Source organism: Lissotriton vulgaris, chromosome 12 (assembly GCF_964263255.1).
Source record: "Lissotriton vulgaris chromosome 12, aLisVul1.2, whole genome shotgun sequence".
NCBI lineage: Eukaryota > Metazoa > Chordata > Amphibia > Caudata > Salamandridae > Lissotriton > Lissotriton vulgaris.
The window spans coordinates 140,658,587-140,684,635 of NC_141700.1; the positions used below are offsets into that span (position 1 = coordinate 140,658,587).

The 26,049-nt window shown below is 41.3% G+C and overlaps 1 protein-coding gene across 1 annotated transcript in view; it reads left to right on the forward strand.

Moving 5' to 3' along the window:
- The first annotated feature begins 10,008 nt into the window (after positions 1-10,008).
- Positions 10,009-26,049, forward strand: part of LOC147673687 (uncharacterized) — a 50,411-nt gene continuing 34,370 nt past the window's right edge. The window contains exon 1 of the mRNA XM_086946403.1: positions 10,009-10,112. Coding sequence (XP_086802529.1) covers positions 10,070-10,112 — 43 coding nt within the window. The 5' untranslated portion in view covers positions 10,009-10,069. The remainder of the gene's footprint in view (positions 10,113-26,049) is intronic.

The following is a 26,049-nucleotide window of genomic DNA, read 5'->3' on the forward strand; positions in this document are numbered from 1 at the left end:
ATTAAATTAAATAAATAATTATTATTAATTTAATTTAATTTCATTATAATAAATATGTACTTTAAACTAATTACTTTTTTTTATTAAATTAAATTAATTACTATTTTTAATAAAATTACATTTATTAAATAGATATTATTTATTTACTAGATATTATTTAATTAAATTAATTTAATGACAATTTTATAATGTCTTTTAAATAAATTATTTTTAATAAATTAATTACAATAAACTAAATAACATTTTTTTAAAAAGGTATACTTACCTATACTTACGATGTAATGCCATGCGTTGTAATGGCATTTGCGATGTAATGCCATGCATTGTAATGACATCCGTTGTAATGTATCCCGCGTTGTAAAATCTGCGTTGTAACGGAACGCGTTGTAACACAACGCGTTGTACTGACACCAATCCGTGAGGGGTGTGTTACTCTTACAACAGCCCGGTACCATTTTTTGATACTGTCACTTTGGCGAACACCGTGGATGGACCTACCACTCCCCTCTGTGAGTGGTGATTTTGCCTTCTCCGGTACAACAGGACCCTTCCCCCCCCTCCTTTTGTAAACAACGCAGAACAAGTTAAAGCAGTGAGCGAGCCTGACCACTTCAAGGGAGGTTTGGAACCTTCTCCCTCCAAGTAAATATGCGGGAAAAAGAGCACAAATGGTGCATTCCACAACACATTTTTCATTATATATTGAAATGTATGTACTTTTAAAGCATAGTAAATGATGCCATACCCACAGATGTTCTTACAGAGAACACAGAAAACACAAACAAGAGACTAGAGAACAGAGAACACAAAAATAAGATAGGCCAGCCATCAAACGATAAAGCGAGCACAGCGAGCAAGCCAAACCACTGCAAGGAGGGTTGGGGGGCATTCCCCCCAAGACAATGTGGGGGAAATGGCAAAAAACGTGCATTTTAAAACACATTTTTCATTATATAATAAAATGCGTTAACTGTTGAAGCATAATAAAAGTGATCTTCAGAGTGTCTCTATAACCTGTTAAGCTCACTCTGTTGAACATGTACGGCTTCTTTTAATTCACATTTGTCTATTTGCATATCTTATACCTCATCTCTTTCCTTTTCAGCACTCTTTTTCCGCTCTCTCCTGTATGCACATCCCCGCATCTCTCTGACTTCACTGCATCCAAACACACAGACGCCCGCTCATCTTTAAGCACCTCATCTTCTTTTACTTTTGCAATATTTTGATAACTGTGCGCCTCCTTCACACACATTTGTACAGAATCAAAATTGCTACTGGAATATGTGACCATTGGTCTGTGCGCTCTGCAGAGAGGGCATGGGTTGGAAGACCATATATTCTGAACCCCTTTTTGATCCCTTGAACAGGCACTGTGTGAAACTCACACTGGCTTCAACCTCAACTCTAGAGCTCCCAATCGGGCTCCTATAAACACCTGAATGTGACTCAGTTTAATGTATGCACTATATGAGGGCAACACGCTAAGTGAAAAAAAATGTAAAGATGCAACATATTGGAAATACCTAACACTATTAGGTAATGCAAGATAAAGCAAAAAGGGTGAAATAAAAATGGGAACTAAATTACTGACATGGATTACCTTAAAGTTTTTTTTACATTATTTCCTCAGAAATCGATCAGTGCTTTCGCTCAGAAAATTAGGGTTATATAAGGCAACCCTGTGCATGGTTGCAAAGCCTCAGGCAGAGCCATTGTCTGTCTTATTTTCACAGCCTGGAAATGAAATGCTTAGTCCAGTCTGTCCAACTCGCACTTGCCGCCCCAAGGCCTGCTGGTTGCACTGTCCTCCTGTTCGCCCCTGCTGCCCCTTCCCCCCGCTTGCACCTCTCCCACCCAGAGGTTGGAAAGTGACTGGCCTGTTGATTGTTACAGGTAGGCTATATTGCAGCACTGCTGTAAAATAGGCCACCAATAACAAAATCAGCCCTCAGTAACCAAAACTAGCTCCCACCCTTCCAGCCTTCCAGGGAAATGCCCGAGGCTTGGTCCAGCCAGTCCGGCAATGAAGTGGCCCAGTCTCTAGCTTACCATTACTCAACAATGAGGAATCTGAAGCTTCCTACCATTCATTAATTAAACTGTTCTGCAATGAGGAAACTGAAACATATTCATCAATTCATGAACCAAACCCATTGTAATAGAATTGGAGGAGCACTGACCAATGCCAAATTGGTTTATGCTTACCCACTGATGAGGCGACGATTCGAATTTCAGATTGACTGAACACATTAGGCTGATTCTGAATCTTACAAAGTTGGACATTATCTCTATGCAACTTGAGTCATTTCACAACCTCCAGTGGGAAAGCGAATCATGTTTGAAATTCTCTACCTGATTTACAAGTACCTATCAGGGATTTCCCAGTTTACCTTGAAGATATGATAGAGTGTTATGTCCCTAACCAGAGTCAAGGATCCATCAATATTGACCGGCTGGGGGCGTATTCTTCACACCTCAGTCAGAAGGAAAGGTGATGCAGATTCTCAGCATATGGACCTCACCACCAGAAATCATTATCACAGAACATTCTGGAGATGTTCAGACTCTGACCTCACCACAGGAACTCATTCAGGAGAGTGTTCAGACTGCAGACCTCATCACCAGAACTCATTGCCACAGTGCATTCCAGGAAGCGTTCAGACTCTAGACCTCACCACCAGAACTTCTTGCCACAGAACATTCAGGAGAGTGTCCAGACTCTATTTAGTTTCTATAAAAGGCCTTTCTCTTCCAACATAAATGGTGTGCTTTGCCCTCTAGCAGTCTATTCTACCACATTCTTTATAATAACTTGTCTAGTTTTTTGCTAGTTTGTGTTCTCTCACCATAAGATGCCTTGAGACAATTGATTTTGTAGTGCATGCCATATAAAAAAAAAGATAAACTCTACTCATCACCCAAAGATCCTTCAAATTGCAAAAAAACAGGCAGGCAGAATTTTCCTAATCCAGGGACCCATTCCATCTCCCAGTTTAAACTCAGACCTATGAATCGAATCAAACTACTGCAGTTTTAAAAACTTTTTAAGACAGAACTTTTCAAGTTTCCTATAACTGAGCTGACTCTATCCAGAACTTGCAGAGTCTTGAAACCAATGTTAGGGGACACAAAGCTACCCAAGAAATAAGTAAATCTACATCACTGTTCCAAAAATAATTACCTTTGTACTATGGGTTCCATCCTGGCTAAGGAGCCCTTGCTATGTGTGAAACATTCCCATAGTACACATGTACGTCTAAACCAGAATATATTATGGTGAATTCCCCGACAATAACACCAGCATGTGTCTTGTATAATTTGTGGCACAAATTATACCTTGTTCACTTTATGTAAGCATAGTTGCATTATCTGTAATAGAGACTCCAGACAGCATGAACTATTCTCAAAAGCAAAAAGCAAAGCATTGGTCTACATAGCCCATTAAATATTAAATGCACCACTGATGAATTAATTATGGAAACCACACACGGCGTTGATATATATATATATATATATATATATATATATATATATATATATATATATATTACCTACTGGCAGTCGCCAGTAGGTAGTTATAGTTAGGATTGTTTTTCAATGTTAAATCTCAAAATTCTATTTGGAATAACTTTGGCGCCGGTTGACGAATCTGCCTGAAAATTTCCTCAAAATGGCCTCGCGGCGCCCCGGTCCTTCCCTGTAAGTTTGGGGGGGATTTGTCAAGCGGGGGCTGAGATAAAAGGGGGGTCCCAAAACGTGTTTTCCCCATGTTAATTTCCATAGGGCGGTCGACCTCACTTTTAGCCCGAACGGGGCGCGTACCGGGCGCGCTACGCGACTTGCGTGGGGAAAGCTGATTGGTTCTCGGGTGTCTGTAAACATTCGAAACAGTCCGGAGCGGCCGCCATCTTGTGTCTCGGTAGGACCGAGACACAAGAGGTGGCCAAAACAAAGGGGGAAATGACCATAAGGGGGCAGGGTAGACCCCCCTGACCCCCTAGGTTTGATGTGGGGGCTATAAAAGGGTCCCGCTGTGCAAAAAAAAAAAATATATTTTGATTTTCGCGGGGGGGGGCGCACCAGGGAGCGCACCAGGAGTGCACCGGGGAGGGTACCATGAGGAAAAACAGAATGACAGACTTTTCAAAAAATGTAGCCTTTTTTAAAAAAAATTAAATGTAGTAGGAAGTATAAATATAAAAAAGTGTATGTGAAGAAGCCTAATATAATTATAATATAACAGAGAAGCCTAATTTAATCTATAACTATAACAGAGAAGCCTATCTGAATCTGTAATTATAACAGAGGGACATTAAATAACTGTCAGAAAACGTTTTTACAAATAAACTTAAAGTGCCCCTTCACAAATTTATAACTTACCTTATAGAAAGGTGATGAAGATAAATGAGGAAATGTTTTAAAAGATGTATCTCGGGTAGTTGTAGTCAAAATGGCTGTGTTTTCCCTCTCATTTTTAATTTATATTCATGTGCATAACAAATCAAATGTCATGAAAAAAAAGTAGGATATGAAAGTAACATTTTAATTGGTTGAAAATTCTAACACTTTCATATGTGTTTTTGTCATGTAATTTACCCCAGGATATTTAGACAGGGCTACAGCCCAATGGCTCAATGGAATACCATCAAATGTGGGATAATGGTAGGGACTGGTATGTAGTAGGGTCTATTCTATATTTGGTGAAAGTCTGTCTAGTGCTTTTTATGTAATTTTATTTCCCACATTTCTTTGGGGAGCGCTTACCGGTGAAAAAAAAACCACGAAAAAATCACGGGGTGCGCGCACGGTACGCGTACAGGTCCGCGTACGTACCGTACATGCACCCAGCAATTTCATTAAAAAATATATTTTTTTCTTTTTTTTTTGGCCTTGGGATTCCTTCTGGGACAACCTGAGAAGGGCTAAGGGATAAGGGGGTCTCTACCCTGCCCCCTTTTTGCTTTTTCCACTCTTGTTTTGTGCTCTCTTGTGCCTCAGTTCTACTGAGAAATGAGATGGCTGCTCAGGTGGTACCAGAAGGATATTAACATATAAAAACGTTATTCGCTAATAGAATTTGCATTTACAAAACCTAGATAGAGACTTGTATAGAACATCCCTCTAGCTGTATTTCTTTTATCATAACTCTCTCTGTGTCCTTCCCTTATGCTTACTCCTTTTTTTTTGGTTGCGCTCTTGGTGCGCGCCCCGATATGCGTACCGGGGAGCGCACCGAAGAGAAAAGAGAATGGCAGAGTTTAAAAATTTAAGTCATTTTATATAAATGGGAGGTAGTTCTGAAAAGAACTTTTTTTTAAATTGTTTTTGTTGTTTTATATATTTATTTTTTTTGTGAACATTTTTTACTTTTTTTGGTTTTTCAAAACAATTTTATATATTTTTTTGTTTTTTTAGTACAAACAGAAGGATTTGAAAATGGCTTAACAGGAGCAAAAAAAACCCAATAAAGAATCATTGCTTTCGTTTGTGAGAGCACTTGTGGTTTTCTTCTGCTCTGTTAATTAAGGTGATACTTTTTTCACCATAAGCAATAGTAGCCCCACAATAAATACAAACTATTTTGAAGTGTGAGAATTTGCTTTGGATGTTGGGCACCATTTGACGCCCTTCAGGTGCTGCAAAAGATGATTCCGCACTTGAGGTGCTAGGCTGAGGGGTCTGTGGGTTTTCAGCCATAGCTCTCACCTGTGCTTGGGCCAAATTATTTGGGTGCCACCTCTCCATGTGGCGAATCATGTGGCGAATCATGGTGTGGTTGCCAAAACTATATTTTTTAGCAGGATTGCCACGTGAAAGGATGTTGCTGCAAATTAGACGTTACTTTAGGGGCATTAACTTTCTTCAGTCCTGCAGGAAACTTAAAGAATTGCCAAATGTAGTGCTCCTTTACACGAGATGGGTGGGGTTCCTCTGGTAGCAACTGTCTCTCCTGCTCCTCCTGCTCCTCTTCCTCTTCTTCGTCCTGCTCACCACCAAAAAGCAGAGGTGGTGGTGGTCCTTTTGGTGGTGGTGGTGGTGGTGGTGGTATGAAAAGTGTTATTTTCAGGTCACATGATCCGACGCGCTTACGCTACGCGCTCCGGGTCGCGCTCCGGAGCGCACTTCGGGTCGCGCTACGGGGCGCTACGCAATTCGTCGCGCTTACGCGTCACGTCACGATGTTGTTTTCGATCGCGACATTGGCGCTAACGGGACGCTTCCCGGATTGGCGCACCGGGGCGCTTCTAAATACTACGCTTTCCGGGGCGCGCACCGGGAGAGCTCCAGGGCAAAAAAAAGAAAAAAATACAAAATACAAAAAAAAAAAATTGGAAAATTGTAAGGACTGGTAGCCCGATGTGCATTTGCTATGTCTCAAGACATATGCTCAAGTGGATTTTAAGAAAATTAACTTTTAAAAAATATATATTGGGCTACATTGGGCTATATATATGTTAGAGCCCAAATGTAGCCCAATGTAGCCCAATGTAGCCCAAAGATGACCACCAGACACAAAAAAATACAAATGTAGCCCAAATATCAGCCAGATGTAGAGCAACTATAGCCCAATGATAGTATGTACCAGAGTGTTCTAAAGAACAACTAGAGCGCTAACAGTCTTACTTATAAAGTGAGACTTTTAGTTAGGAATTAGCATTAAAAAAACCTTTGAAATTCACTGAAAAAACCATAGGTTTCACACCAGTTATAGTTAGCGGGAAATTTTACTGACATAAAACCAATGAAATTCCACGTTATAGTTAGTTGGACTCACTATAACTTGCACGCCTGCAATGCACTGCTGATGACGTCACATATTACATCACTCATGACATGGTCAGTGACATCACTCATGACATCACTGATGACACCATCCTTGTGACAAAGTGGCAGACCTCCTATCAGCATAAAATAACCTTTGACACACACAATCAAAAATAGAAACTAACATTTTATTAAAAAAGGAGAAACGAACACCAATTACAACAATTTATTAGGTAATTCCAACATCTACATACACATCCACTCATTCACCAACAGTTCTATATAGTCATTCATATATATATTCACTCATCATATGTAGTGATAGACCTATACATCCTGTTACACACCGACAGTCATCCAAAAGTTACTCACACACATATTCATACATGCAAAAAAACTATTGAACATCCATTTATTTGCATATACAGCTATACACACACTACCACTTTACTTCTAAGGAAACTTACACATACTTACTCTCTTAAACAATCACTTATAGAAACACATACTTATTAAAACAAGAACTCTTTCAATCTCTCACTCTCACATATACTCACTTATATACATCAATACTCACATATACTAGATTAAAACATATGTAGTTACTGATAAAGACACTAGTGAGAGAGTCATTCACTTACTAACACGCACATATACACACTAATTCACCCATACAGTCTGGCACATATGCTGTCTTCAAAACACATACAAACAGTGAGTCAGTCATTGATGCATCTATGTGCTAAGTAACACCCCCACCAAATCAAACAGACAATTATAAAGATACTAAAAAAATCTAATAACCCATATACACACACATGTAGCTACTCACCAACCCATGCAGCCACTTATACACAAAGTGAAACGCTGATACATATATTTAAATATTTAAACATTACTCGCTAATATATGTATTCACTAAGATACACTTAATAAGCTAGTTAACCAATCATTTTTTTTTTAAAAAACATCCATTCAGACACTTATTTAAACATTTATTCTTCCATTGACCTTTACATATACATATATAAAACATAGTTATTTTTCAGAAAGGCACACATTCACTGGATGGTGTCATGAGTGATGTCATGAGTGATGTCACTGACCATGTTATGAGTGATGTAATATGTGATGTCATCAGCAGTGCATTACACGCCCAAGTTATAGTGAGTCCAACTAACTATAACGTGGGAATTTCAATGGTTTCATGTCAGTAAAATTTCCAGGTAACTATAACTGGTGTGAAACCTATGTTTTTTTCAGTGAATTTAATAGGTTTTTTTAATGCTAATTCCTAACTATAACTGGTGTGAAACCTATGTTTTTTTCAGTGAATTTCATAGGTTTTTTAAATGCTAATTCCTAACTATAACTGGTGTGAAACCTATGGTTTTTTCTGTGAATATATATATATATATATATATATATATATATATATATATATATATATATATATATATATATATATATATATATATATATATATATATATATACTTAACTTTTAAATTTATGTCACAATCAAAACGCTTCAAGAGGAAATGGAACTTAAATGTTGGGGAATGTGAAAAGCAACTGAAAATGAAAATGCAACCAAGTGGTGGCAATTAAAACTGACCTGATTTCAAGAAAACAAATTTCTTGTTTACGAAAAGGGTTTGCGCAACACTAATGAATCACCCTGCGATTAATTACATCTTCTCCATTATGAAGGGCATAATATTACGAATAACATTAATAAAAAACACATTCTATCCCAGTGCATTGGATGAAACACCTCTTTCAACCATTGAGAAACAATATATTTCTATTTTCCATATGTACTCCGTACATTTTCTTGACTTAAACAACTACATTTTAAAAGCAATTTGTGAATCAAAGTTCTCTGCTCGTTTTTCTACATGTGCCTCTTTAAAAGGATTGTCTTAAATAAAATCTTCATCTATATGTTGTGAATGTATGAAGATGATGCAATCCACAAAATAGGGGAAAATATATGGTTTTACGTGTTTTTTTCATGTATGCGGCCGCAGTGGTCCTTACTTAAATATATCCATACAATACACAGTAATGGATTAGTAATGAATGTGATAGATAAAGTGAGATAGGGGTGTGACAATATTTAAGGGAAGCATGAATAAACAAGCCTGATCTGCACTGAGAGGAGTGTGGAAGAAGCCGTATTTGTGGGGCAAGAGTAGGCGAACACTGAAACATGCATCTAAGATCACTAAATGCAGTGCGGTCTACTTATTGTGGAGTGTGAGCTCCTTGTAACCCCACAACATTGTCACACTTGGATTAGAATGGCACTTCTCATCAGTAGCATGCGTCAAGGGCACCAGGGAAGTCTGTTGTGTCTATGAAAGATGCATGGAGAGTAAAGGGAAATAGTGCATGCTTCAGAAGAGGTTCACTTTAGAGCTAGACCTCCTTCAGGCATTCATGTCTGCTTACGTAAATTTTTAGATATAGATAATGGCCTTCGATTGCCGAATCATGTCTTAGGGCCTGATTTCGATCTTGGCGAATCAATTACTCTGTCACAATAGCGATGGTTCAGCTGAAAATTAAATCCTATTATACCCTATGGGATTTATATTTCGACGGACAGGATATCTGTCACCGTTGTGATGAAGTAACCCATCTGCCAAGATCTAAGTCAGGCCCAAAGTTTCAAACTGGGTATTATAAAGTACTAAGGCACTTGATCTTTTTTTACGGAGCTTTCAAAAACATAATGCTTGTACGCTGTCTGCAAAATTAAATCACTAGAAAGAAAGGTGAATACATATGTGAAACATGTTGTCAAGTCTAACTGATGACCAGGCTCTGATAATTTTGATAATAGCCGCGGTGTTACTTCATGGGGCATAGCACTACTCTAGTCGACAATCTGGTGTCCAGAGCTGAGAATAAAGGCTATTACTTCCTCATAGTACTTATAAAAAGGACTTAGCGTAGCCTAATGTCAATGAAACGAAATCAGTCCTCTTTTTTGAACAAAATATCACTGGCATATTGATCTGCGCAGTAGAAGGGAGTGAAAGGTGTACTGCTGAAAGAGGAAGAATTGAAGAGAGCGTAGAAGCGCCTATGGCACCAACACAGATTCCACAGGTTTGAACCTGGTATGTTCGAAAGGGGCTATTGCAGGTGTCCACCCACTCCCCTGCCGCTTTCTGATATTCTATCTAGCAGTAGACGAGTTGTCAAAGGAAGCAGAAGGTTGGCACCGGCCAGGCAGTTTTCAAAGAGTCTGCTTAGCGCGTGGTTGGAATTGTGGTTTGCAAGCGAACAATATGGTCATCGTTGGAGCATTAATTCTACTGCAACAGTTACTAAGTAAGAGCTTTTTAAAAGAAATCATTTTATCTGATTAGTCCACTTAATGTACCAGGACACTATTTTATTTGTGTGCGCCTTGAATATCGAAACCAGATATCGAGTTCAAGATATCGAGGTCAAAATATCAAATCCAAAATATCAAAAGCTAAGTACAGATTTTCATTATCTAACTCCACATATATGTACCATGACATATATATATATATAACAATATATGTATCTTCAAGGTACCTAGATGTGGAGTTAGGAACTATAAATCTATACTTTCTCTATATGCATTTACATTTTGATATTTTGGGCTGCGATATTGTGTCCACAATCATCTTGTATCTTGATAGTCAGCAATATAATCTGATTTAATATCAGTAAATTCTGATTTATGAGTCAGAGGCATCATAATTAAAAACTAAATTCCGAAACTCAACTGCAATACATTTATTGTTCCTAATATATATTCACAAATCAGATTTTTTCGGTGCTGTATGTATATTTTGCTGATTAAATTATCACAGTGTCTAAGGAGCCAATTCCCAGGTAAAGTCAAAGAAGTGTTATACTTATTACATTTTATCAGATAATTTTTAAGATATTCATGTTTATAACGAAACAAGACACCAAACATGATATTAATCTGCATAGCAAATTGATATGTTGCATTTTACTACTTATTTCACGAACTATCTTTAAGTTGATATGTAGATCAAACACAACAAGTTCTAACAAGGAGCTTGATTTTTAAACAAGAAATGTCTGAAGATCCCTAGAGTGTAACTGTGTATTTGTTTATTGGTACGTTTTTCTGACTATTAAAAGGAAGTCAATTTGGTTTATAGTTCATTTTGCTGAACTTTTGGTGAGTTTCCTATAATTTACTAATACTACCAGGGTTTTAGTCTTAACTTTTGTGCTTGTCCATCTATTGCTTGATCGTGGGCAAATTGCTTTATCTCCCTGTCTGTTAGTTCTGTGTTTGTTTTACATTCAAAGAGCTCAGAAATAGATGAAATACCAGTACTAAGGGCTGCATTAAGAACCACTGTAGCATGTGGCTCAACTTGGGAATATATGGAGGCAATACCTTGCATTCTACAGAGCCTTCTAACTCAATGTAGGACAGTGATCTTTAAAATGGAGGGAATGCGAATATTCTTATGTGCCTAAAACAATGTACAGGACATTTGAGCTGAGTAGAGATTATTTGGCAAGGAACTGCTTTCTAGCATTATAAAATAATCCAGAGGAAAGGTACATTTTTACAATATGTGGTGGTGCTCCACACAGTTCCCTGTAAGGTGTGCGTGCGGGAGCGCAGGTTGCATTTTCTCTTCGTGCAAGAGATCCCATCTGGAGCACACATAACAAAGGGTCATTCTAATATGCTAAGACAACCTCAAGCACACAGATCAAACAAAGGATCAGGGGATTCTGCATCTGCAACATCTACAAAAAGATCTTGCTTCTTGGAAAATGCTCAGTTTTCAAGTTGTGCTTACGCTCTGCAGTCACTCTGCTTTACAGTCCCTTACCCGTTTCAGTCAGTACCCACATTAGAGATGATTTGATAGTTTATCTTGTTTCGGCCATTTACATAGATAAGATTCGTGGTCTGTCTCTAGCCCTGAAACAAAGCAGACTCAGTGGGATAGCTTTACATGTCATTGTTTTGCTAATGCATATATTCAGGTAACACAACTTCTCCTACCAGTCTCTCTAAATCCGGGTGATTTCAATACAAAACATAGTTTACTTTCCTTTGGAATTTACTCTGTTCTTTGGAACGACTTCTTATGTTAAGGTAATTAAACACATGAGGTTCTAAACACATACTAATTTATTTCATGGGCAAAAAACGAAACCCAAGCTTTTTCTTTTGTGTCAAAATGAAGAGAAAAAAAAGATATTAATGGAAAGGCATGAGACCGCCATCATCGTAATATGGATGAAGGTCCTGGAAGGCACCGCCACCATATTGCAGGTCTTTTCCGCCCGGTAGGCAATCGGGCGGAAAACTCGCATATGGTCTTTCTGTCCACCTGTGTCCCCACCGCCATCGTAATATGGCGGGGAAAATGTGAGGTGGGCAGACGGAAATGGCAGGTGGATTGCCACCGCCATACGGGCGGTGGCGATCTGCTCGCCATCCTAATAGACCCCATAGTATCCTCCACACCTTGCATGATTCCAGAAAACTCCTGCCTTAAGTTGGACAACTCTGCCATATAGAGCTGGTTCATATAATGTAGAGCCTCAAAAATAGATAATATTGCAATGCATGTCCCTTAGAGGGAAATCTTGAGAATGCCCTTTATATTAAGCACCTCAGATGAACATTTATGAAGGATGATATGGACCAAGAGCTGAAATATGATAGGTTTTAACACACTAAGGGCCAGATGTAGGAGCCCTAATACCGGTCGGTAACGGCCGAATTCGGCCGTTACCGACTAGTATTAGGGTTTCCAGATGTAGGGGGCCTATATTTTACCGATTCTGTAAAGTTACCGAATCGGTAAATTTACAGAATCGGTAAAATACCGAATCGGTATATTTACCGATTCGGAAAAACCACATGTAGGTGGCACTCCTAAGAGTGCCACAGGCCCTTAAAAATCGGTATTTTACCACCCAATCCTATTGGGTGGTAAAATACCGAATTCAGGTGTGCATGCACACCTGTGCAATGGGACACACAGACATGCCGTTAGGGCATGTCTGTGTGCCACATGACTTGGCACACAAGTCCGGAATTGGGGTGCTAGAGGGTGTCAAAGTGACACCCCCTGCACCCTTGCAGGATTCGGTATTTACCGATTCTGTAAATACCGAATCTGTATTTCCCATTGATTCCTATGGGCTTCAAGGCCCATAGGAATCAATGGGAAATACAGATTCGGTATTTACAGAATCGGTAAATACCGACTCTTACAGATTCGGTAATTTTTTACCTACATCTGCCTCCTTCCAATTTACCGACTCTTAACCCCTTCGATGCTCATGACGAGCTCAGCTCGTCATGAGGTACACCTCTCGTACACTCATGACGAGCTGAGCTCGTCATGAACAATGGGTTTTTAAAAACTTCAGCCCACGGGGGGAATCTGCACCGCACCGATGGTGTTAAATACCGAATCGGTATGAGTCGGTATTTAAGAGTCGGTAAATCAGAATTACCTACATCTGGCCCTAAGTGAATGAATGTATATACCCCTAGCATTCGTACCGGTTCTAACACAGCAAACATTATTCATGCTTCACAATGAAATACTAAGACTGTGCATAATCATGTCTGATAGTAAGTAGAGAAGAGAAACAAGAGTACATGTGGGCATTGGAGGAAGAGATTTATCTTGTAAACTGTGGGTGGTACAGGAAAGGCAAGAATCCTTCAGGAATATCTCTTCAACATCAGGCCCAAAGACTGAGCAATAGTTGTGGGTGGGTTGCAAATTAAGACTATGATGAGGAACTGGAGGATTAATAATAATTGTGGCTCTCACTTTTCCGTTGTTACAGATTTTTACAGATAAATAGACAGAAAACAATCTTTTTCCAATCTGTATTTATTTTTTAAAGAGGAAAAATACAGTAAATTGTGCTTCTTGTAAGTTACTCCCATGCTGTCCTTCATAAATTCCAGACCAAAAGCTGGGCAGATAAATATTATGAGGATGTAAAAACATAATGAGATGTCCTAAAATACAAGCATAGGTTACAATATTTGTAAATAATGCTATTATTTACCTGTGTATGTAGTGTTTTGATATATTTGATTGCTTAATTTGCTAGAATGTGACAGGCATCAAAGTATGAGTGAATGTTTACTAGTTAAATGAATACATAAATATACAGTTTTACCGATCCCTTTTGTCTCAAAACACAAAATAAATATGAGTAAATACTAATAGGATGACCCCAAAAAATATATGGATAAATAAAGACTGAAATGTTCAAAAATAAATACCATAGAAACAGGAGCCCTAATAATAATTAATATTACCAGTTAGTATTTTGAACATTATTGCTAGCCCTCACCTCCTCGCCCCATTTATGAGATGGAACTAGCCTAGGAGATGGAACTCGAAGAAAATAAAGACACAACGGGGCCTAAAGCAGGGCTGTGTCCTTGCCAAATACCTATTCAATCTATTTCCAGTGAATATCTCGACAGATCTAGATAAAGTAAACTCCCATCACCCAAATTTGGGCTCTACGCCCATATCTACCTTTTATATGCAGATGATGTCATACTATTAAGTACACAAAAATTGGCTTACGGAGACTCATAAACCAACTTTTTATATACTCCACAAAAAATGGCTTGACAGTCAACTTAAAGGAAACAAAAATGATGGAAGTTAGCAGAAAAATAAAGAAGAGGTGCAAATGGTATTAAGGAAACAACCAGGTGGAGCAGACAACTACAGATAGATAGCTGGGGGTTCTTTTTGATCAACGGCGGACTTTTAAACCACATAAAATGGATTTCAAAAGAAAGGCTACTTCCTTAACTCAAACTTTTTGAAATTTACAAAGAACTCTAGAAGGTTCCAGTTATGCACCATTGCTTAAAGTGATTTCAGCAAGGATGTTACCAGCAATTTATTATGGTAGTGAAGTCCTCCATGGCAGGGATGCAGCTCTCCTAAACTTGATCATCTCCAAAGTATTTAGATCACCTTTCCATCTGCCTCTGAAAGCATCACCAGTCCAAAGAAGACTGGAATTTGGTCTCACTAATCAAACAATAGCAAGGACGGGAACATACGTGAAAACATGGACTAGAATAAGAACTGCCTCAGAAAATCATCTGTGTAAAGCCTTGTGGCAAAAGTTGCAATGGAAAGAGAAAACGCCAGCCAACATTTTCTTACACACAGCAATAAATTAATTAGGTTTCTAATCAGTTTCGGAAAAATATCTTCCACATACCGCTTTAAACAAACTCATTAATAATATAACATGGAAAGTATCTGTTTTAAAGGATAAGGAGAAATTAGCCATTAGAGCCCATGCCTGGCCAGTAATTAATGAATACAAAAACCTTAAAATCCAACCATATTTAGAAACTGGCAGGTCCAGAAAATTGAAAATTGACTTTATGCACTACCGTTTTGGCAAAAACTCCAGGCAAAGAAAATGAATGGACTAAAGCATCTACAGACTTTGCAATAATCGGGTTTGAGAATATTGTCCACATTGTGTGTGTATGTCCAGGATTGATAAAAGAAAAAAGAACATTTTTGAAAACTTTTTTTAATGAACAGGGAATTTGCACCTGCAGGCAAACTATCATTGCTTGCTTGCGATCCACAAACCCAAATATCAGCTGTCGATTTTTGACATTTTTAATTCGGGCTGGGAAAGGGTCACTATTAAGCCTTACAGAATACTTATTGGTACCAGTAACTGTATAATATATCTGGAGATTAGAGTGCTTCAAATTGATTATAGTGCATATGACTATAAGGGACACAAAATACATTTTAACACTTGATCGATCTAAAGAGATCTTATGTTTTTTATATATGTAATTGGCTCCTTGCTGTCATACCATAAATCCCCTTCATGCTGGAATTCAACTAATGCAAAAACAACAGTTGATGGACAGAATGCAGAACAATGCCATAAATTCACCCCAGTACAGAGATCTGGGCCTAAATCCATCGTTTTTTTGCACTCCATACCACCCCAGTTCAGACATGGCCATATGCAAATCAGCCTTAACCCTGTGCCTCACGGGAACAGTCCAGCCCGAACTGCCAAGCCATGTCTTTCCTGGACCGGAATCAAGCATCCTAGGACCGGTTTCTGGCTATCAGCCGTCTTCAGCCAAGATAGCTTGACTCCAGTGGTGTGGAGAGCATGGGACTCACGTCTGAGCATACCCATCCCACTCGGGGTGACAAATGCAAAAACAACAGTTGATGGACAGAATGCAGAACAATGTCATACATTCACAGCAGTACAGAGATCTGGGCCTAAATCCATCGTTTTTTAGCACTCCACACCACCCCAGTTCAGACATGGCCATATGCAAATCAGCCTTGACCCTGTGCCTCATGGGAACAGTCCAGCCTGAACTGCCAAGCCATGTCTACAAAACCAGCCCCCAGTAACAAAAACCTGTCCCCCACCACTCAAAAAACTCTCCCCACCCATCCGGTACACAGGGAAAATTGCTACCGCCAGTCTGGCCCTGCTTAGGCATAACTATGGGCTTGTTTTGCTATTCAATGCCTCTTTCTAGTCAATGCACTGCAATTGAATCACCACATTTGCAAACTGATACACCCAATGGCCAATAAAAATGCTGGATACTCGCAAAAATTAGGCTGGGCTGATCCAGCATGTAAATGGCACTTTTGTCACACGATGAATGATCTAACACCCCTCTGTTTCTTTTTTATCAAGGATAAAAACTCTGGCGGAGTTGAAAAAGGGTCAAGTTAAGATCCGGAGGCAGGTTGAGTGGGGAAGAGTGAGGAAGTAATGTGACAGGGCATACAGGCACATGCATCATTGTTGGCTTTTGCGATTTCTTAATTGCGATTTTTAAGGAATCGCAATTAAGAATTTGCAAAAGCCTATGCATGAAGAAACCGCTGAAAAATGTGCAATTTCTAAACATTCCTTAATTGCGACTCGCAAATTGCGAGTCGCAATTAAGGAATACCTCCTCATTCATTCCTATTGGCCTAGAGGCCCATAGGAATGAATGGGAAGGCATTCTCAATTTGCGATTCGCAATTAGCGTTTGCCCTGCAAAAGTGATGAAGGAGAAAAAAACTCAAAATACACTGATAAAAAAGAAAGCTATTTACAAACCAATATAAAGTTTACTAGTTGAAATAATTTCAAACAGAGTTAGTGCTGCAGAAATAAACACATGGAAACAATAACGCTAGAGCTAGATCTGATTTGAGAGAGTACCTTCTTCCTGCTGAACTCAGAGGTAAATACACATATTAGGCATGAAATGTTGAAGACGGTACTAAAACATAGCTTTGAACTTGGCAAATATAATCAATATAATTATGCTTTATTATTTCTGATTGCAAAACAAAAAAATAAAGAAAGTGATTTTATTTTTGAGGATTTTTGTAGCTCATTCAAACTCAGATATCTGCGCGAATTTTAAACATTGCAGCATTAATCTGGAGGATGTAACAAAAGCAGCAGCACTGCTTCTCACTAGCTTGATTCCGGTCCAGGAAAGACATGGCTTGGCAGTTCGGGCTGGGCTGTTCCCATGAGGTACAGGGTCAAGGCTGATTTGCATATGGCCATGTCTGAACTGTGGAGATGTGGAGTGCAAAAAAACGATGGATGTACTGGGGTGAATGTATGACATTGTTCTGCATTCTGTCCATCAACTGTTGTTTTTGCATTTGTCACCCCGAGTGGGATGGGTATGCTCAGACTTGAGTCCCATGCTCTCCACACCACTGGAGTCAAGCTATCCTGGCTGAAGACGGCTGATAGCCAGAAACTGGTCCTAGGATGCTTGATTCCGGTCCAGGAAAGACATGGCTTGGCAGTTCGGGCTGGACTGTTCCCATGGGGCACAGGGTCAAGGCTGATTTGCTAATGGCCATGTCTGAACTGGGGTGGTGTGGAGTGCAAAAAAATGATGGATTTAGGCCCAGATCTCTGTACTGGGGTGCATGTATGACATTGTTCTGCATTCTGTCCATCAACTGTTGTTTTCGGAATTCAACTAATGGCACTTGAATTAATTTTGGAGTATTCCTCTAATGTTTTTTTTGCATTATGTTAAAATAATAGAGGGAGTGGCACAGCCGCCCAAGGGACTGGGTGCCAACACGAACAGTGAAAATGAAATTTCCCTTGGAACTGATGTCACTGACAATCACCCTTAATCTTACATTCAATCATTCATCCACACCGGTGCCGGGTATTTTGGCACTGGTGTGGATGAAATATTGAATGGGTAAGATTAAGGGTGATTGTCAGTGACATCAGTTCCAAGGGAAATCTCATATGGGCCTGGATGCCCGCCACCCCTTTCACCACCAATCCCAATGGGAGGAGACAGACACAGTTTGAACTTTTTGGAAGGCAGGGGGGCCTCACGACCCCCCAGGCCGTATTTATTAAAATATGAAACAAAATTTAAAACTTTAAATTAAAAACGTTTCATGTATCATGTACAAATTCATATATCACAGAAAAGTATCAGAGGGTCAAGAGTTCAACAGGCAACTATTCAGGACAGAGAGGGTGAAAGTGAAATGCTACCTCTAGCCATATGACTGGAAAGATAGTGAAAAGGCCAGGTCAAGTTAGTGTCTGGTCTCTGGCACCCATCAGTCACCACTCGGAACCGCCCTTCATCATTTGGGGCTCCGAGGACCAACACTGTACATGATCTTGTTCTCTAACAGAAAGAGATAGGCCTTCCTGTTAGTCAGTGTATGTTGGTATAAGAGTGTTGGTGATGTGGCCAATGGGGTAAGAAACCGTGCAGTGCAAAGGAAAACCAAGGAAAAGAGTGAATAAAATTGGTTTAGGGAGCAAACATTTTTTTTATTAGGGTTAAACTCCCAGCACCAATGTTAAAAATAGCCAAGACAGGGAAACTTTATAAACTGTCTAGTGGTGGAACGTGGTCGACATGTTTCAGCAAATAGGGCCAGTAGCCTTGCTTTCTTCAGGACCTATGTATTACGCTACTGCAAGCAGAAAAAAACCCCCAAAAAAGTGATAGAAGTGTCATAAATTAGGAGAAAAAGAGTACTGGAACTACATCAATATGTAAATGTCACCTGGACATCCTAGGTGTGCTTGTTCCAAGTCTTCTCACACAGTCTGCAGTGGACTGAAAGATAAAAGCATGGCGTAAGCATATCACTCACCATCCGTCCGAAAAATGCCTTCTGTTACACCTGTTGTAGTTGTCAACTTAGGTGAGATCCATATTAAAAGACTATGGATAACCACACTGTTTATACTAGTGTAATGGCGTTTTTAGAAATTGAAACCTTACAAGTTTCTCACACTACTTCTTACCTGGTTTTTGAGAAGTAGAGACCTCACCCCACCTGGCTGCGGCTCAGGATATTGGTGAAGCACCGCTCTGTAAGGGTGAATAAATTCAAGTGACTGAATTAATCACCGCAAAAGTGCTGAACACAGGTCTATCGTGGCTGGATGAGTATAATGTAAAATTTAATGTAAAATCTAGCATAGCAAGCGGGGCTGTTTTCAGAATGTTCTAACTGCCCCAAATCAGGAAAATATAACCATAAACCAGCTGTCAAAGTGGATCAGCTGTTATCATTCTGATGGGTAGAGCGCATATTGGTATCTCAGCACCTTAGTAATGCCCCCGTAGTCTCACAATGCCTAGACGAACGCTCTAGAAACTTTCAGATGCAATTATATTTTTAAGTGATAGCGGTAAACTAACAGTGTAGTTTAGAGTGTTCTTACCGCTCCATATTGGGTGTTCATAGTCATACATCAGCTGTTATCAGAGTGGACCAGCTGGCTCTGATGTTAAGAGCGCATATTGGTGTCTAAGCACCTAAATAAAACTACCGTAGTCTTACAATGCCTGGATGAACGCTATCAAATGCTCTCGTAGTTTAGTTTAACTGGTAGCGGTAGAATAACAGTGCAGGAGCGCATATTTGTATCTTAGCACCTAAGCAATGCTCCCGTGGTTTAGCACAGCCTGGATGAGCGCTCGAGAATTAAAAGGTGCACTTGAGTTGAAATTCAAATAATCGCGGTAAACTGACAATGCAGGAGAGACTGACCAATATGCTCTATGAGGATGCGGTTATTGAAAACGGGGGGCCTCAAGCATTGAGGACACTCACCTAACCGTCGGTACTCCAGCACGGCATCTGTGCCGTCTGGGGAGGTACCGGCAGGTTGTTGTCCTTCCGTTTTATTATCCTACTAACCATTGGGCATAGAAGTCACGTGACGCGCTAAACGTGCGCGTCACCCATAGAGTGTGTTAGCAATATTATAATTGGTTAGGCATACAGCGGGATTAGCCAATGGCGCGCTACCTAGATGTTATTGATGTTATAAGTAAATACACATCGGCAAAAAGTGCCGATTTCGGCATTTGGCAAAGAGGAAATGTTATGAACATTACAAAGGACTGAAGTTTCATTTGGCAAGTAGATCTCCAATAGTTAAAGGATATGTGCTGGATCTATCTGTTAAGCATGGTATTTTATGAAGGAGTTCACGATCACAAATATCTTGGTCAGACAATTATAATAATGGTTTCAGAAAGATGACCAGGGTATGTCATCATTTAACCCTGTGCGGTCAGTGCCAAGCTTTAAAACCCATTTCTGTTCTTTCTTGTGAAGGAATTCACTCACATTGGTGACATGAGAGGGAATGAATGGTTTTTCTAAAACTGTCCATATGAATGATGTAGGTGAGTGATTTTGAGTGATGAAGTGGGTAGTGAGTTTGGTGGCCTGCCTTCTACAGTTGATGGTACTTCTGTGTTCAGACAGCCTCACCTTGATCTTACGGGTGGTCATCCCCACATATCTAAGCCCATAGGGACAGGTGATTAGATAAATGAGTTTGTCACTGTTACAGTTAGTGAACTTCACCTGTTTCCAAGGCCTAGAAGTCCCGATGTCAATTTCTGTGGTTTTAGTTGTTTGGACGCATGATTGACATGTGCCACATGGATGGTGGCCGGACACCGGTGGTAAATCCCAAAGGGTACCTATTGCTCTGGGGGTCTCATCACGCGGTCTGGTGTGAACCATTCTGTCTCGCAGATTGGGTCCTCTCTTGAAGGAGAACAGTGGCTGTTGGATGGAGTGGGGTCCTGAATTTAAAATGGGCCACCGTTTCTTCACAGCTTTCTTAATGTTGTGAGACAATGTACCGAAAGTATGTACAAAAGTCAACCTTTCTAGAGGTGCTTTCGGGATTTTAGGCTCCAGTAGTGCTGTTCGGTTATTGTTGCTCGCTCGCTTCATGGCTCGATGCACCAAACGAGGAGGATATTTTCTTTTGACCAGCTGGTTTTTTAGTGCAGTGGAATGTGTTTTGAAAGCCATGTCTGTGGAACAATTCCTTTGTACACGTAGAAATTGCCCAAAAGGCAGATTGTCCCGTAGGGACTTCGGATGATGGCTGTCGTATAACAACAGGGAATTTCTGGACATGGGTTTTCTGTAAAGTTCGGACTGCAGTCCCGTAGTGGTTGCTTTAATCATCAGATCGAGAAAGGCCAGACTATTTTCGCCAATCTCTATGGTGAAACGTAGAAAAGCATTCCGGCTGTTCAACCATCCCAGGAAATCCTGGCAACTTTCTCTGGAGCCCCGCCATACCATCAATATATCGTCGATATATCGTTTCCAGGTTCTTATCTGCTCAAAGTATGGATTTGACTCATCCAAGACAAACCGTTTTTCGAAGTAGTGTACGTAGAGGTTAGCCAAGCTGGGGGCATAAACGCTCCCCATGCTGGTTCCAGACACTTGTAGGTATATATTCTCTTCGAACTTGAAAAAGTTTTTCTTCATGGCCAGAGTGGCACAGGCCATGATGAAATGTACCGGGGTGATGGTATCCCTCTCGGTAGTGTCAAGCAGAGAATGGATGACTTCCAGGGTTTCGTCCTGGGGTATCGAGGTGTATAAAGCCTCTACGTCGAACGAGACCAACAGGTCAGATGTAATGTCAAAGTCCAGGTCGGGTAGTAGACGTAAGACGTCGGTGGTATCCTTAAGATAGGTTGGCATTTTTAGGACCATCGGGCGTAAAAAGTGGTCAACAAAAGTCGACAGGGGTTCTAGGAGCGACCCAATGCCCGAAATGATCGGTCTACCCGGTGGAGGACGTTTCTCTTTATGCACCTTGGGTAAGATGTAAAAATATGGGATCACTGGATGTTCGGTGTTTAGAAATCTGGCCTCTGACTCAGTGACTCATCCTTCATTGAGTGCCTCTTCCGTCATGTTACGAATAGTTCTTTGTAGGTCCGCTGTTGGATCCTGATCTAGTAGGCGATAGGATCTTACATCGCTGAGTTGCCTGAGGCATTCGGCTCTGTACGTCTCAGTATCCAGGATGACAATTGCCCCGCCTTTATCGGCGGGTTTGATGGTTAAGGACTTGTCAGCTGATAATGATTTGAGGGCCTGGTGCTCTGCTTTCGGGAGATTGTAAAATGGCTTCACATCATGTTTAAACAGCTCATCGATGTCCCTTTCAATTGCCTGTTCAAAAGCCAACACATTAGCTGGCATGAGGTGAGTTGGTGGATTAAAGGTCGATTTTGGTCTGAGTCCTGTGTTAGCCACAGCTTCCTCTTGGTCTGATTTTTCTTTATCAATGAAGAAGAAGTGCAATCGCACCTTCCTGATGAACTTAGCCAGTTCTAATCGGGTTTCAAAATGTTCATTCCGATAAGTGGGAACAAAACCCAAGCCTCTATTGAGGGCCGTTTGTTCAATCTGAGTGAGAGTACGACTGCTCAGATTGATCACGATGCTGTCTCCGTGGGGGTTTGTTCTTTGTTCTTGGCCGTGGTGCTCCGTAGGTTCCGAGTCGAGCTCGTCGTTGGTGGTGAATTGAACTGTACTTGGGGTTGTGCTGGTGTTAGAGCTGGAGTATGGCCTCTCCTCCTGCCCCGTGACCTGCCGTGGCCATGCCCTAAAAAAGGCTGTCCATTAAATTGTGCGGGAAAAGCAGGCGGGAAGTTGGGTAAAAAGGGGCCCATGGGAGGTTGGAACGGATTCTGTTGGTTAGGAGGGAAACCGGGACCCCCATATTGCCAGGGGTTGGGTGGCCACCACTGTTGTGGTCCCTGATTATGTTGGTTACCCCGCCAATACTGATTAAAGTTTCTCTTACCTCGGCCTCTGTATGGTCTGGACTGATTTTCACTGCTAGAGTCACTACCCGAGGTGTTACCGTCTGAATCAGAAGTACCATAGTTGGAACTAGTTTTGCGATTATTAGAATTGAAAACGGGCGGAGCATAGGACTCACTGGTGTAGGGATACACCCGTTCAAGTTTGAATTTCTCAAGATCCTTCTTAAATTTCTCCATTTTGGTGAAGAGAATGTGATCTTTATAGTCGCTATTACTTTTGTCAGACTCCTCTTTCTTCTTACGGAAGATTTTGTCAGAGAGGGTAGCCTTAATCTTAGATTCAGTGATCTGGATTTCAACCAAAATGGCGTTAGCTGCCAATTTAGAAGTCTTAATAATCAGAATTAGCCAATCCCTTGTACAGCGCCAAGCGATCATTGCCCAACTTTTTAGAAAATCTTTGTCTTTTAAAAAAAGCCTGGGGGCTTTGGTAACTATAAGCCCAGTAGGGGCGCAATCATTGCGTAGATATTGGGCCATAATGGTCCCATGTAAGGCTGTTCTCGTCATGGATTTTTTAAGGCCCAGGAGCTTGCCCCATTCCTCTTCACTGGTCACAACAGTTACCGGTGTGACATCTAGTAAGTCTGGAAAGTCGGCTAATGCCAACTGTAAGTCTGCATCATCAAATGACAGACCATGATTCTCTGCCATTGCTGCTAGAAGAAAATCAAATATGCTCAGCAAAAAGACTGTGTACAAGCACTCTACAAAGCAAGAAGAACCACCCAAATGCGGGTGGATACGGTGTAGTCTATTCAAGATCAGAACACCTAAAAATGAAATTTCCCTTGGAACTGATGTCACTGACAATCACCCTTAATCTTACATTCAATCATTCATCCACACCGGTGCCGGGTATTTTGGCACTGGTGTGGATGAAATATTGAATGGGTAAGATTAACCTCTTGGCTGCTAGGCGTTTTCCCCCCCTGTGCTGGAAATTTCAATTATTCTTTATTCATGACGAGCTCAGCTCGTCATCAGCACAGCTCAACTGTGCATCATGACGAGCTGAGCTCGTCATCAGCATCGAAAGGGTTAAGGGTGATTGTCAGTGACATCAGTTCCAAGGGAAATCTCATATGGGCCTGGATGCCCGCCACCCCTTTCACCACCAATCCCAATGGGAGGAGACAGACACAGTTTGAACTTTTTGGAAGGCAGGGGGGCCTCACGACCCCCCCGGCCGTATTTATCAAAATATGAAACAAAATTTTAAACTTTAAATTAAAAACGTTTCATGTATCATGTACAAATTCAACATTCCATTACATTTAATGAAGACAGGTATTCAGCCTAACCTTAACAAATCTCTAATACAAAGATTTCCTAACTAAGTCTAACATCATGACAAATGCATTATATGAATTTGTACATCCTTACGTTAGGGGCCAACGGCAAGGTCTTAACCGGTGTCAGATCCCTAACACCAAATTCCCGCCCTCACGTGTGAGTGGCGCACGCGCAGAGGACTTTACCCTCGTAGCCAACTGTAACTTCCCTTGTCGTGGGGGCCCCCGTTCACTCGACGCCATCTTAAGGTTGTCTGAGTTCCTGTGCGGGGTATCCGTAAGAAGGACAGCGTGGACTCCCCCCCTTTCCCCGCACTCTCTTCCGCCGGAGCGGATATCCGGCCCCCGGGAAATTCTGGGGAGGGGCATATAGCCGTCTCCCCCTGGGAGGGGCCTATGGCCGTCTCCCCCTGGGCAACCCATCCGTAATGGGTGCCACCCACCCCATGGGAGGGGCCAATGGCCGCCTCCCCCCGGGCGCTCCCATCCATAATGGGTGGCGCCCCCCCCTAGGGACCTTGAAATCACTGCTCACCGATCATGACCTTACCGCCACAGGCCAGATAGTTGACCGACTATCTGGGCCCCCCCCACACTTCCTATAGGTCATGTCTCCTCAACCCCACTAGCCAAGCTATCATGTCTCCTATCAATAAGTCATTCCCCACCCTGGACAGGTGTACCCCATCATCAGAATAACAGTGATCACCCCAGATGCACCCATGAGATATGCTTTGAAGATGAGCAGAGCAAAACAAATTCTCCATTTTATGGTTGACCCTCTTTACCGAATGGTTCAACGCTGTTGTGGACAAACCACCCCGCCATACCCTCCTCGGAATCATGTGAGACCAAGCTATTGTACATCCCGGGAGCCTCTTTGCTAACCAGCTAACTGCAGAAAGTATGTGCTCAACTAAAGCTCGTCTGCCCAGTCTCACCAAGTCATTGCCCCCAATGTGCACTATGACTACAGATGGCGGTGACCTGTGCCGCCCTAGTAATTCTTCCACAAAACTTTGCAGTCGGTCAATACACAGGCCGCCCTTCCCATGGAAGGACACCCTGAACCCATATTCCTCAGATGTGTGGATCGCATCACCTGTCTTGAATATGTCCCCAGCACGCCTCACGTATGAGTGGCCCACGACCCAGACCACACGTCCTCCATTCCTTATTCCTGAAGTGGTGGTTAGCTGATGCTGGGCCGGTCCCAATTTCCGCCCTGCGTCACAGGCTCGTGAAACTGTAATCCAAACAAAAGACAACAAGTGTGAGTGCACTTCATCAGTAACTTACAACATGTGCAGTCGCACGTACCTCTTGAAACAGTTCCAAGACCAGCGGCCTAACTGCCTAACATTGTCTGCCTGCAGACCTTGAGCCGTAGCTTCCGTAGCGGCCCCTATCCTGAATGAATGGGTCCCAAAATCACTCAGGTTCAAGCCCGCAGCTGCAATCGTGATTGCCAGCACCCTCTGAAACTGAAACCTAGTCAACGGGGTGCCGTCCGTATGTCGCAGCAAGGCCCCCCCCCAGGTTGTCACCCTTTGTTTTAGGTAGGCTTCAACATGCCTTACTGGACAACCGGGACTACCTGGAGCACGCTGCAAACCAACGCTATTACCCTGTGCCTCTTGGTCCGTCTTTGACTTGGCTATCGAGATCAGCAAAGAATCCCCCCTTACTTGGATGTGATCCCTGCGCAGACCCCCTTCTGTATCTCTTTTGTTGGCAGCCACTA